Source organism: Panthera leo, chromosome C2 (genome assembly GCF_018350215.1).
Source record: "Panthera leo isolate Ple1 chromosome C2, P.leo_Ple1_pat1.1, whole genome shotgun sequence".
NCBI lineage: Eukaryota > Metazoa > Chordata > Mammalia > Carnivora > Felidae > Panthera > Panthera leo.
The window spans coordinates 114,364,893-114,379,944 of NC_056687.1; the positions used below are offsets into that span (position 1 = coordinate 114,364,893).

At 43.3% G+C, this 15,052-nt stretch overlaps 1 protein-coding gene across 1 annotated transcript in view; it reads left to right on the forward strand.

The window, feature by feature from the left end:
* The window catches only part of WWTR1 (WW domain containing transcription regulator 1), a 132,732-nt gene that overhangs the window by 69,900 nt on the left and 47,780 nt on the right, over nucleotides 1–15,052 (forward strand). The window contains exon 3 of the mRNA XM_042954809.1: nucleotides 10,476–10,612. Coding sequence (XP_042810743.1) covers nucleotides 10,476–10,612 — 137 coding nt within the window. The remainder of the gene's footprint in view (nucleotides 1–10,475; nucleotides 10,613–15,052) is intronic.

The window sequence follows — 15,052 nt, forward strand, 5'->3', positions numbered from 1 at the left end:
AACAACTTCATGAAAAGGATGTTTTTATGCCCATTTTACAGTGGAGGACACTGAGGCCTGGACACGCTAGGTGAAGTTACAGTGTTCTCTTAACTGGTTCATAGCAGAGGCCAAGTTCAAAAACATACCGGGGGAACACCCTTGCTCACTTGGGTGATATTTTCAACCAAAGATGCCAAAAAATACATGTAAAAAGGTATGTGGGCTGGGTTTAAAACACGAAACATAAGCAGTGTTGCCTGGTGATTATCTAGGTCCCCAGTAGTCCTCTCCCCTCCCCGCCTCCAGTGTTTCACTCAATCCCTGTTAATGCCTCAGTTTTTTTTTTTTTAGTTTTTTTTTTAACGTTTATTTATTTTTTACAGAGAGAGAGAGCATGAGTGGGGGAGGGGTAGAGAGAGAGGGAGACACAGAATCTGAAGCAGGCTCCAGGCTCCGAGCTGTCACCACAGAGCCCGGCACAGGGCTCGAACTCACAAACCATGAGATCATGACCTGAGCTGAAGTCGGACGCTCAACCGACGGAGCCACCCAGGCTCCCTAATGCCTCCGTTTTTGTCTCCGATCGTCCAGATCATTTCTTGCAAAATGGGACGCTGGCTCTGAAAAACACCTGCAGTCATTCTCCAGACGAGCGTTGGGGTTCTTGTCAGTCTCATTGCTAGTGCCAGCTGGGTCATGTCTTTCAACCATGTGCAGAAAGTGGCTCCGGTGACCAGAGGACGTGTGGCTGGTCCTCTTCTCATAATTGGGGAAAACAAAGCCAATGAAAAGGAATGGAATCTCTTCACATGAATGGAAGTGAAGCCAGAAGAATCCAGAAGAATTTTTGGTTTTTAGGGAGGCTTTGGCCTCTTCTTTGGGGCAAGTGACATTTAATTCAGTTGGCCCCATTGGAAGGCAGAGAAAGGAGGGCATATCCTGAGTTTAGTTGGGCTGGTTTATGTTCGGAGAGGGTTCAGAGCGGGTAAGCTGTGTGTCAGTGAAGAAGACACACCGGAAGAACAACTGGAAAAACAACACGTTGAAACGTGTTGGGCACGGAGAGCCTGGAAAAACAATTTTCAAAAGTATTTTAGAATTTAAAGTAGTTCCGTGGCTTAAAAACAAACTTCTTTTAAAAAATGATCGTGAGGGTAAAAGCTGCTTCCCAGATGTCAGACACAGTTGATAAGGGGGAGCAGACCTAACACATAGCTACCAAGCTAGAGTGTCGGGCTCTGGACAATTTAGAATTACAACAAAAATAAGACTTGTGCTCTGTTAGCCTCCACGCCATTCATTATTTCTTTGCCGCTACCTCCCCGCCATTTTGATTGCCAGCTCCGAAGGCTCACTCTGGGTCATCTTCTGATACGCCCTTCTTGGAGCAAAAGACAACACAGGTACTTAGGACTGTATGCCTGTTCAGGTGGCATGAATTCAACACTACACACCTAGCACATCCCAGCATAAGTATTTGGGGACAGCATCACTTCATCTGGAGCTTGGCGGTAGAAACAGTAACTAATCTGTCTTAACACTAGAAGGGACTGGCTGCCTTGGGCTCACTGATCGACAGTCTAACGTACAGAACGCCTAGTAGACTGTACATTATAGGCCCTGAAAGCATTTGCAGTTGTAATTTTCACTACACCCCACATTTCCCAAAACTGATTTTGGGACTGAGTCCTCATGGAAGATACGGCCCCTTTGTAAATGATTGTCAAACGGATAAATGGGTGAATGCATTCCTCACGGCCTGTTGATAATTCTAGAATTCACCGTTCATAAAGAACCTCATCTTTTCTCCACTTCTCCTCATTCTCATCCCGTGTTTTTGTTTGTGAAGGAGAAAGTGGGAAAATATGTACAAGTACATATTTTATACTTGATATCTGGAAATAATAAAACAGTGAAATAAACTCTTACGTTGTTGTTTGGTTTCAACGGAAGAAATTTAATGTGATTTATAAATCTCTTAATAACACTATTGATCCTGCGTGAGAAGAGGAAAAAATGCTAAGTGTTAATAATAAAATTGCATTACAGCCAAAAGTTCTTTAGTAGCGCTCTTGGCCTACAGCAAACAAACAAACAAAAACCCAGTCCTTCTGTTCCTTCTGCTTTTTTAGGGAATAGGGAAAATAAGGCTAAGCAAGAGTTTGGCTCAGTTTGCGGGGGGGGGGGGGGGGGAGTTAGGTCTGCCCATTTTGGGTGATGTTGGGGACCTCAGTGGCGATGTCGGGTGCCTCTAACACAAGGGCTCACCGTCTGAAGTGAGGTGGTCAGTGAATCACACCTTGGGGTTGTGTTGGTGAGTCACCGGCTTCCCGAAGTGGTTTTCTCCACATTCACAGTGTCCCCTCCTTTCCCACCCCAGCAACAACACACTGGGTAAGTAGAGCCCTGTAGGAACCACGGGTATTACAGCCTCGAGTGGGCTCACACTGTGCCTCGGGCTGGCAGCAGCTGGCCTTGACTCAGCCTCTGCCCTGACGGAGCAGGTTCGGGAATGAGTCTGCGGAAAAGTCTGTGGTGCTCGGGGAAAAGGATTTGAGTAGATAGATCACCACAGCTGGCTGTGGCGGAAGTGCCAGGAGACCTTCCACGCTGCTGCGGCTACTACTGCTGCTAATTTAAACAAGGGGAGGCTTCTTGGCATGGCTGTGATGGAAGTCGAGGATTAGAGCCTGGTAGTTAAAAATACAATCGCTGCCATTCATTCAGAATTCCAGGGGACTCTGAAATGTTTGGCAAGTGAATGGTAGAGACCGGAAACAGGCACCAAAATAATGCTGCTGGTCTTGTATCATCTTTTATTAGAGGATCCTAAAAAATCCCCCATTCATGTATGAATTATCATTCCTATGTCATAGACTATACAGCTATGTTTGATGAGCTGCCTAAGTGAAAATCTGACCAGAACCTTTCAAGTATAAATTCCTTGTGGTTTCAAAGAAGGATGAGCTTTCTCATTAAGCACACTTCTATTATGTGAACAGTCACTTTTATTGTATGACATGAGGCAGTTTTCATGGCTTTGGGATTTAATCTGTGAATGGTGCGAATGCTTTGCTAATGGATGTGTCAGCCATGTACGTTTGCAGCCTGACTTTCACCTCTTTGTATCTTTTATTCCAATGTAATGCGTCAGACTAGCGAGAGGGTACCGCTTAGGATTCGGGCAGAACAGAAAAAGAATTGTAGCCAAGTATAGTGTTGTGAAAGCTGCTTTGGGACAAAGAATCATCGGTTAGGGTGACAATAGGAAGGATGAAAATGTGGGAAGGAGGTTGATGGCTTTGGAAATAAAGTAAAACATCTATTCAACCAGGTAAAGAGCCAACACTTTATTTCTGATTGTCCATGTATTGTAGTTCAAAAGCCTACTGTCCATTATCCAGCTGGACTGATAGGGTTAAGCAGATGGGAACAGTTTACTGAATGGCTATTAATCAGGTTGGGTTGCCGATTTAGACGTGGGCTGTGAGCACAACTATGGGAGCTCCCCTTGCTGTGGGGCTACCCCTGCTATGAGGCTCCCCCCAGCTTTGGGGTTCATACTGTGATCAGTTTCCTCTATGTTCTGGTTTTAGGGGACAGCAGAGGAAGTACTGGGGAGAGTGTACGTCTGGGCTTGGGAGAATTAGGGTGTGTGTATGCCAGCTGTCTTTGTTCTTGTGGTTAAGACCCACCTCTGATGTCAGTTGGAAGAACTAAGTACCACTGGCAAAAAACAAAACAAAACAAAAGGCGCCACTCAAAGAAATGCAAGATATGAGTAAGATATGATGTGTCATTTCCTAGGTCTGGAAATTTAAATAAGAACACACTGCCAGCATGTTTAATGTAATTGAAACGCAGGCAGCATTTATCCCTGAAATACAACAAAAAAAGTAAACCGCTTTTGCATATTTGTATTTTAATTCTAACTGGGGAACGTTTCAGAACTTTAATGTGAGTCTCGGACAAGTCTTGCCATCTGGTACAGGATTAAGCATTGGCATAGCATTTGTTGTCTGCTGACAATGGGTCAAACTTACTTGGCAAGCTCTGTCTGGGAAATTATCAACCTCACGCAAATCTGTTTCAATTTCCATTTTTAACAAGGGTGGGTTTAATTGAACTGGTTCACAACAAGCAAGTTGCAAAGTTCATTTAGCACTTTTTAAGCACTTAATCTTCAGTGTATGTACATTTGCTATAATGTTAACAGGATGGTAGGTAAACTGGTCTCTTAAATTAAAAAAATGTATATAATGTCTGATTTAAAAATATAAGACAATTTACTTATGCCCTAAATTGGGCTTGTGAATATTATGGGGGTTGCAAGGGAATTGTTTTGCAGATGCTTACTATGTGCAGAGAGAGTACTTTGCTATGCCCCATAGGGTCATTTCTGTCATCAAAAGAGCTTATGTTCCATTGGAAAAGAAATATTGGCACCCCCCCAAGAAGAGAGAGTCAAGAGAGAAGTTGAAGAGAGCCTGGGATTGTCAGGGGACTGGATCCAAGTGGCACTGAGTGTGAACTGAGTTTTGAACCAGTCAGCCTTGGTTTTATGACCCCAGGCTGCCTTTAAATTCGCATTTCATTGGTGTGGTTTTCTTTAACTGCCTAGCTAGTTTGTGGCGGAAAAGAAGAGGCAGGTTGGAGGCTACTTCTAAGTCCTGTCCTAACAGGTCTGTTGATTGCAGGGAGCCCTGAGTAATGTGTGACACTAATGTGAAACTCTAACATATTAAAGCCTTGACGGTGGAGAGGAGAGGGAGTAAAAAGGCAAAGCACTTAGATTTAAAGATGAAAACTTTGCCCATAGAAATAGGCAAGCGGCTTATGTTGCGAAGGACTCTAAATTCTTTCAAAATCAAGCACTCAGGATCCTTTCTATTTTTATATCTTTGTATGCTTCCAGCAATACAAAATGTATTACATAGACCTTCTCTATTTCAGAAAGTCTTTGTTGTGTGGCTTCCTTCCATAAAGTTAATGTAATAGGTCATGGACTGGAGGATAAATTCATCTAAAAGCACCAGGCCTTGTCCTGGGCTGTAAGAAGCTAGTGGGTTCTATTTTTACAGATAAGATTTTATCATTGCCTTTAATGGTTCTGCTGCTAGTCAGGGTTTTATATTTACAAAATGCCTTTTATTTTTATACCTTCCTAGTGCATAGTGCACAATAGGTGTACAATCTAAGCTTGTTGAGTAAACTTGAACCTATGTTGTGAGCTTTGGGCTTGAGGCCAGAGCTACTACCTTCCATGCATTCACTGCTAAGGAGGTGAGCTTGGAAAGCCCAGTGAACTGGCCGTGAAATCTGCAGGTGACTTTGGCTGTCATTAGTTTTCCTGAACAGACCTATTTCACCCTGCAACAAGGAACTGGTGTGTTTGTTAACTTCTTTTACTCCCGTCTCCTGGATCTGGGTGCTGAGACCAGGATGAGTGAAGTGGCTTGTCCAACTAGGTCACACAGATCAGAGTAGCCTTAAAACTCAGATATGTGAAGGGCGCCTGGGGGGTTCATTCGGTTGAGCATCCGACTTCGCCTCAGGTCATGATCTTGCGGTTTATGGATTCGAGACCCGAGTCCCGCATCTGGCTCTCTTCTATCAGGGCAGACCGCCTTCGGATCCTCTGTCCCTCCTCCTCTCCACCCCCCTCCGCCCCAAGCCTCCCCCCAAAATAAATATTAAAAAAAAAACCAAGAAGTGACTTGGATCCCAGCTGTCCTGGGGATAGGAGTCTAGAGGTGGGATGGAGAGTGGATTATCTGATTGAGAGGGTGGGGGAAGGGATGAAGGGCAGAGGAAAACCAGAAAGACGGAGGAAGGGAAGCCTGGAGGCTCATCAAGCACCCTTGTGCTCATCAAGGTGAAAGGTCATGCAGGAGCCTGGAAGGAGGAAATAGGAGCTAAGTTAAAGATCCCCTGCAGGCCGATGGGAGGGACCAGGCGGTGAGTGGAGGGACATTGGGAGGTGAAGCTGCCTCTTCTGCTCATTTCAGTGACATTTCAACCTCAAACACAGAATTTCCGTAATAAATAAAATGGCTTTCTGAACTTGCATCTCTGTTGAGCAACATATTAATTCAAGAAGGAAAAATTATTTCACAAAACATAGCTTTCCATAAACTACTGTTTCCAGCCAAACGTCTTCTCAGAGAAGCGCTGACCTTCTTGCCCCTGAACACAAGCTCCAGTCCCCAACACCGAAGCTCTTTTTGGACCTGGATGCTTCTCTAAGGAGAGACTCCTGATGTGGTTGGAGGTGAGAAGTTGGTTTGTTCTTCCCGCGACTGTGAAAGACTGTCTGGGAAGGGAAGGCCACTCCTCTTATCTTTGTTATAGCCCCGCCCCCGGGGCCAGGGTCTTTTGTGAATTACAGGAGGTTTTTTTTTGTTTTTGTTTTTTTTGGTTTTTTTTTGCCCAGGAAAAAGACCTTATGGTGCCGGGAAAAGTTTTCCTTATCCTTAGGAACTGGCATTTTTTTTCTTGGTAAACAAGATGGGGCCAGGTGATTAATTCCATTTCCCTCATTCTTCCTTTGGCCACCCAACAATTATGAGCCAAATCTACAGTTTATCTTTAATAACATTTTAGTACCCTGTGACCTGCATGCCCATGCGTCATTTTCCTTTTTGTCATGTTGTGCCTTCATAATTATTTTTGTTGTTACTGCTTACGAAAACAATGCATGGCCACTGTTAAAAACCTGGAAAGTACAGGAGAGTTTGGTAAGGAAAAAAAGCACCCGTGGGCCTATAACTTGTATGTATACCCGTAAATAGTTTGATACCTTTTTTCCTTTTTTGTTCCATTTTTTAAAATATGAGAACTGTACAGAATATGTATTCATTGGACACACATATATAAGCAGATTGAATATATATGTAAATTTTCAGGAGAAATTGGGCTTTTAAAAACAGCAGAGACATTTGGTTGAATAGGACTGGGCAGCAAGGGAGGAATGAAATCAGGAAAGAGGTGGGAGTAGCAGGGAAGTCGGGATTAATCCTAAACTGTGGGTCCTGGCAGACAGTAAGGTTACACTGAGAAATTCGAGAAAGGAAATGAGTCAGTAACTCAGAGGGAGCGGAGATGAGACAGCAGTGTGAAAGAGCCAGTGGCTTAGCCTGCGTTCGGGAACAGGGTGACAGGAGCTAAACGTTTTGAACAATAGCAGAATTTAGCTTTCAAATCAAATCATCAGCAATGCATTAAGTTCTTGTGAGCAATGCTCTTGCTTTTGGCATTCAGACTGGGAGCCACCCTGGACTTCATAGAAGCCGAGCCTTAAAGCAAAGCTGATGTCGGGTCGACTGGTGGGTCTGCAGAGGCTGGGAATTCGAGTGGCTTTCTTCTCAGAGTGGTTTCTGAGCAATGAGAACTGCTCACTTAAGAAAGACTCCCTCTTGTACTCTAGTCTTTGGGGAATACTGTGAGTGACACTTTTAATTAACAAATCTGCTGGGAACAAAACTCCTTTAAAAGCGTTGGCTGGGTATGGGGTTGGAAGGGTGGGCTGAGGAGGCTCCCACGGCCCTGGGGGAGTTCTCGGACTTGAAGCCACGTTTGAGTTGTGCCTCGTTGGCGTCAGACCTCTCTGGGATGGGGCCAGAGTGCCCTCCCAGAAAGCCCCAGCAGTCTGTCCCAGGCGGTGGAGGCCAGCCTGTTGTGGTGGCAGTCCTTCGGCAAGCTGGGCTCGTTTTTACCACTTAGCTGTGGGCCTTTCTGCTCTCCCCAGTTTTGGGGGCCACAGCCCACTGGTTCAGGATGGGAAAGAAGAGTGGGGACCAGCCTTTGGGAATGCATCATTCCAGCTCCTGTGTCATTCCTACCACTATCCCCAGCAGTGTCCTTAAGTGTCTTCCACTGCGTCACTCTGTCTCACCGTGGCCGTGCTCATGCTGCTTCTGGCACAGCACCAGGACCCATGGTCTCAGGGGGTCTGAGAAGGGCTCATAAGAGAGAGAAGAATTCCTTTCCTTCTGGTGCCATTGTGGAAAGTATGCAGGGCATACCTACCTTGGAAAACATGTTTTAATAGTGTGGGTCCTGAAGGGATGGTTAGTCAAAGGGTTTCTTGGCTCTAATTACTTGGCTAAAGGGAGTTTACTCAACTCTGACATCCTCATCAATTGGTTCCTCACTCTGAAACGACTATGACAAATCCCCTGAGGCTGGTTATGAGTTTCCACTTGACCAAAAGTTGACAAAAGGATTTTATGAAAGCTTTCACAGAATTACAATTCTTAAACTGAAGGTATAAATGAGACCATTGTTTCTTTCCTTTATTGTCTTTTTGCGCTGGAGTAAGTGATTCTCATTTCTTTATTTAGGTCCTGCCCCCCCCCCCCCCCACTTGTGTTCTTCTTAACAAGACAGTCTTGGTTTTAAAATTTTTATTCCTCCTAGTTCATTTAAAAAATTTTTATTTAAATGTTTATTTATTTTTGAGACAGAGACAGAGCATGAACAGGGGAGGGTCGGAGAGAGGGAGACACAGAATCTGAAACAGACTCCAGGCTCCGAGCTGTCAGCACAGAGCCTGTCACGGGGCTCGAACTCACGGACCGCGAGATCATGACCTGGGCTGAAGTCGGACGCTCAACCGACTGAGCCACCCAGGCGCCCCACATTTTTTATTATATTTTTGAAAACTGTCGATGGCTTTTACAGTATGGAAACTCAACAGTTAAACTTAATTTTGCTTCCTTTATATCAAGCCTGACTTTTATATTTTTTTAAATCACACTCATTTAAAGGCCTTCTTGGGAAAACATCCAGGCTTTCACTCAGGCAGTGGATGAGTTCCCCATGGCAATAACTTGCTGTCTAGGATAAAGAAGTCTGAAGAGGAATTTTAGCAGCATTCATTTAGCAGCATTCAGATGTGAGGAAACACGCCAGAGAAGAGACAAATAAAACTCCAGGGCCAGGTATTACAGTGATTTGGGATTAAATTGAATGATAGTAATAGTGGTTTGCGTTCTTAAAGATTCAAAGGAGGCCATTGTCATTCAAAATTAAGGTGTGTTTAATGAAAGGACAATCATGCTTCTTTTCAGGTGGATCTGGGAAGGTCCCTAGTGTGTGGGGGTTGGCCTAGACAAATAGTTTAGGAGAGGTAAACCTAGTTGCAAGGCATAGAACAAAAGGCTGACGTTTGGTTTTTGCGGTCAGCTTTTGTGGTCTTTCATCAATATATAAAAAGCACTCTGATACAATTCGTAAAACAAAGTTACAGCGCGAGATGAATATGCTCATCTTTAAAAGAAAAATATAATGAAATCTCAAAAAAGTTTTTGGGGGCACCAGGGGCTTAGTTGGTTCAGCATCTGACTCTTGATTTTGGCTTAGGTTATATTCTTACGATTCCGTGAGTTTGACTCCCGCATCAGGCTCTGCACTGACAATGTGGAGCCTGCTTGGGATTCTCTCTCTCCCTCCTCTCCTCCCCTGCTTATGTGCGCATGCTCTCTCTCTCTCTCTCTCTCTCTCTCTCTCTCTCTCTCAAAATAAATAAACTTCAGGGAAAAAAAAAAGAGATGATGGTGATGGTGTGCGGTAGGGCACGTAAGTTACCAAGAATGACTTACGTTGTGGTTTGGGAGGAGGCAGACAAAGCTGGAGGTCTTGTCCCTCTTTCTAAGAACATATGGAAACTCTAGGCAGCAGCTTATGTTGTACCAGTTTCTCTGAGATTAAGTCACAATATAAATACTGGAAGTTGTGTATGACCAAAAGTCTAATCATGTCTTTTCCCTCAGAAACCTTCATGCTTTGACATTTGGGCTTCTCCATAATCTGGCACTTGCTGGTCTTCCTACACTTAATTGCTGCTACCCTGTCCTCTAGCTAAACAGTTGTTAACTTTACTTAGTAGAACATAAGCTTCTTGGGGGTTTTATGTATCACCTGCTTGGACCTCACAGTGCCTTCCTTGCTCTTAATAAGAGCTCAGTAGTGTCATATTTATGAGGTTGGTTTCAAGAGTTCTGTCTTTGGCTGGTACTGACAGAGGTGTCCTCATTATGTCAATTACTTGAGCCCGGGAGCGTGGGAGGCTTGGCGGGGCGGGAGGGCCCGGTCTTGCTTTGGGAGAGGAGTTCACACCATGGCATCCCTGTGATTGAATGGCGGGGAAGCACCTGAGGAGCTGAGGACCGAAGGATCCTTGGCTGGGACAGGATACACTGGTGAGGCAGAAAGCCTTTACGAGGGTTTTTGCATGTAGGGGCAGCTAGGACAGCTAAGTCATGGGCTCGTATTCAGAGAGTTCCCTGCAAGATCCCCAATGGGGCCCTTGGATGGAGGGGTATGTGGGCACGCGTGACCTTGGATGAAAACAAACACAATGTGTCAGCCATCTGTAAGCAGATCCTAAGGGAAGAAGAGCCGGCGTCATTTAACTCTTGTGCTGTTGTTGGTGATGGTGATAATGATGATCGTGCTGACAATTAAAAAGATCATTGTTTTCCTTCTTTTAGTCACATAGAAAAAATCACCACGTGGCAAGACCCTAGGAAGGCGATGAATCAGTCCCTGAATCCGATGAACCTCCACCCTGCTGCCACTCCCACCCCAGCACCCCAGAGGTCCATGGCCGTGTCTCAGCCAAATCTCGGTAAGCCTAAAGCTTTCACCTGGAGGTGAATGAACAAGTGTTTAACCAAGGGGCTCTGGAGCTCAGAAGCAGCTCTGGTTGTCTCAGTGCCTCCTCATGCACCCCAGATAGCTCTTGGGTGCATTACACTGCCACCACCTTTGCCTTCCTTCCTGGCCCCTTTTCTACCACCTCACACTCTTGCTACCTAGGTTTATGCTAAGGTTACGGCATCTCTTTCAATTGTCTTTACTGGAGTTTTTTGAAAAATTACTTAGGCCTCCTCTCATTCATCCAAGTCGGGTACATACCCCCATTCTGTGAATTTGGTCCCTGAAGACTGCCAAAGGTACAATTCTGGCCTCTAATCCCTTTCCTTCCTTCTTTTATTATAATTATTTTGCATAACGTGTGATTGACATCAGGCTTGGTGCTTTCATGCCTTATCACATTAAACTCACAGGATGGATGGCAGGGTCTGGAGTTTCAGCTGAGGCTGCTCTGACTTTAGAGTGCATTTAGCCTTTATGTGATTTGCAGGTGGCTTCTCAAGACACCTGCCCCAGGACAATGCAGCTCACCCTTGACTTCATTTAGAATGCTTAAATGTAGTGGCGCCTGGGTGGCTCACTTGAGTGTCTGACTCTTTGATTTCAGCTCAAGTCTTGATCCCAGGGTTGTGCATTGGGCCCTGTGCTGAGCGTGGAGCCTGCTTAAGATTCATTCCCTTTCTCTCTTTCTCTCTCTCTGTCTGTCTCTCTTGGCACCTGGGTGGCTCAGTTAAGCATCTGACTTCAGTCGAAGTCATGATCTCACAGTTTGTGGGTTTGAGCCCTGCATTGGGCTCTCTGCTGCTAGCACAGAGCCTGCTTTGGATCCTCTGTCCCCCTTCCCTGCCCCTCCCCTCCCTCTCAAAAATAAAATAAATATTAAACAAAATAATAATGCATTAAAAAAGCTTCTCTCTCCGGGCACCTGGGTGGCTCAGGTCAGTTGAACGTCCGACTTTGGCTCAGGTCATGATCTCGCGGTTTGTGGGTTTGAGCCCCATGTCAGGCTCTGTGCTGACAGCTTGGAGCCTGGAGCCTGCTTCAGATTCTGTGTCTCCCTCTCTCTTTTCCCTGCCCCTGCTCTCTCTCTCTCTCTCTCTCTCTCAAAAATAAACTTTAAAAAAAATTAAAAAAAAAAAAAAAGATTCCCTCTCTCTCTCAAAATAAATAAATAAACATTAAAAAAAAGTCTCTCTTTCTCTCCCTCTCTGTCCCTTCCCTGCTTGTGTGAGAGCTCTGTCTCTCTCTCTTTTAAAAAAAATGCTTAAGTATGATTTTAGAATTGAGAAAAGATTATTTTCTGCTAATTGCCTTTACCTTAGAACTAGAATTCTTCCCACTAGAGATAATCAGATGTGAATGAATACACAGCAGCAACATAACTAATTAGCTTCTGTGGTAGGCATTTTCCCTGCTTCCAAAGGCTAAAAATAAGAGGATACTTTTAAAGTCTTATAAAAGATGATGCCATTTTCAGATAACTTTTCCATTTAAGATCAGGTATCCAGATACTGCTTTGTACACAGAATAGTTAATTTTAGCGTGAAAAGAGGCTCTTGTTGGATTTTTTAGGAATGAACAGGATAAAAAAGGGAGCATTATTCCCAGACACCTTCCTTCATACTGTGACTTAGCCAAAGTGAGTATGAACTCAAGTAAACCCGAGTTAGCTTCAAGTAAATATATTGTCTGTTCTGCCAGGAAGTCTGGATCTACCATTTAAAGCTTGCAGATATAAAATATATCCAAAAAGCAAATGACTTGGAATAACTTCTGTTGTGTCCCGTATCTAAAGGGCAGATCAAGGAAAATGGTACAAATGCTTCTACCAACAGTGGTAAACCAAAACTTCCCATGAGTCATTTGTCCCCAATATATAAGAGCTCAAATAGAAAGCAGTTGCAAGTATAGTAAAGAAACCACAAATTAGGTAGCATTAGACTAGTTTCAGTCTTTCTTTTAGCCATCTAGCTTTCATGAAAAATTCTAAAGACTGATTATTAAAGTATTAACTTTAATTTTGTAATGTATTATAATTGGAAAAAATCTTTCATGGACTTGGTTACAAAAATTCAAACACTTTTTCACAGCACTGTTCACAAAGTAAACTTTTCTCAGGTCCCCATTCCTTTTTTTTAAAGTTTATTTATTTTGAGAGAGAGTGCACGTGCATGAGCAGGGGAGGGGCAGAGAGACGGTGGGAGAGAGAGAATCCAAAGCAGACCCTGCACTGTCACCACAAAGCCCGATGTGGGGCTTGAACTCATGAACCATGAGATCATGACCTGAGCCGAAATCCAGAGCCAGATGTTTAACTGACTGAGTCACTCCGATGCCCCCTGAATCCCCATTCCTTAGTCCTGGAGTCTTCCAGTGCTTCCAGTCATGGGTATGTGTTTCTTCACACGAATGCTAGTGTATTATACCTACTGTTCTTCACCTTGCCTTTTCTGCTTCCATATCTGTACATACAGAGTTGCCTTCTTTTAAAAGATTTCCTAGTAGTCCCACATATTCATACACCTGGCACCCCCATCTGATGGATATTTAGGTTGTCACTATTGTGTGTTGCACAATACTGGAATGAATATCCCTGTTTATGTGGTACTTGTCTTCATTTTAAAAAATTGTGCAACACGTAGAAAGTGGACTAATTAAAAGGAACTTGAATGCTTGAAACTGTTTAACAATGAAGGCACATGTGGGTCAACCTGTGCACCTGAGCCACCCCTTTCCTCACAGAAGCACAATTGGTTAGTAAAGTATATCTAAACAAATTGTAATCTGAATGTGGGAAACATGTTTACCTATTCCTGAGTTAAAATACCTTAGTTTCCAGATTTCTAATAAATCGAAGCAGTAAATTTCTCAAGACACACATTCTGGGTTTTTTTCCTAATAATATTTAAATATTTGTCCATTACACAGTGTGTTGCTAGCCCACACCGAATCACAGACACGTCCTAAGGATAGAAATATAACAGGGGGGCGCCTGGGTGGTTCAGTCGGTTGAATGTCCGACTTCGGCTCAGGTCATGATCTCACAGTTCGTGGGTTCAAGCCCCTTGTCGGGCTCTGTGCTGACAGTTCGGAGCCTGGAGCCTGCTTCGGATTCTGTGTCTCTCTCTCTCTCTCTCTGCCCCTCCCTTGCTCACTCTCTGTCTCTCTCTGTCTCTCAAAAATAAATAAATGTAAAAAAAAAAAAAGAAATATAACAGGGAATGCCAAGTGAGCACCAAAGACTGGGGATAATTTACAGAGTCATAATGTGGTCTTAATAATAAGTGATTTACTCAGAATATGTTATTTCAAGCTATAGCTCTATCCGTAGTTCATACTCTTCATTATCAGTGTTTAAAAAATATAAAGAGCAAATCCTTCTACTTTTTGAATCTAGAAATTTGGTCTTGTCAATATAATGTAACTAACAGCTAAGTGAACTTAATTGGTGTGTCTCCTTTATAGGGAGGTATTTATGTATGTATGAAAATGTCAAAATATAGTTAATATTATTATGAGATGATAAAATTAGTACCTTTTATAAGATAATTTTACGCATTTCTAGAACTGTGATATAATCTTTGGTATTGCTTTCTGAATGTATATTCAGAAATAAATCTCCTTTTTTTTTTTTTAATTTTTTTTTTTTAACATTTATTTATTTTTGAGACAGAGAGAGACCGAGCATGAACAGGGGAGAGTCAGAGAGAGGGAGACACAGAATCTGAAACAGGCTCCAGGCTCTGAGCCGTCAGCACAGAGCCCGACGCAGGGCTCGAACTCACGAACCGTGAGATCATGACCTGAGCCGAAGTCGGACGCTTAACCGACCGAGCCACCCAGGCACCCCAATAAATCTCCTTTTATTGGGATTCTGTTTTACTGTAGTTTAGGTATATGGATTTGGGAATCAGACTGTTAGAATTTGATACATGGCTCTGCCCATTACTAGCTTCATGACCCTATGAAATTACTTAATTTTGCCTTAGTTTCCTTATATGTAAAATGAGGATTATTATCACAGTATGAAGAGATTATATGAGTTTATATGTGTGAAGTGCTTAGATGTGGTGCCTGGGACATAACAAGCTATAATTATTTTATTCTTATTACTAACATTATTCTTTGTGGAAGGAAAACTTTTATTTTCTACTTTATTCAATTTTCGGATGTTAGAGTTGAAGATAATTTCATTGTTCATCATAAAAGCTCACGAGAAACAAAAGATTTATTTTGGGCGAGTTAGAGTATAAAGTGCTTTAAATTAGGAACACTGTTCATTACTTTCAGTGAGGATAGCACCCTCTGGTGGAAATATTTTAGCACCCCCCCCCCCCAAGCTTATCCATGGATATCTTATTTTTTTAGTACATCTATTCCTGAAATGTAATTTGCAAGTCCAATCATATTT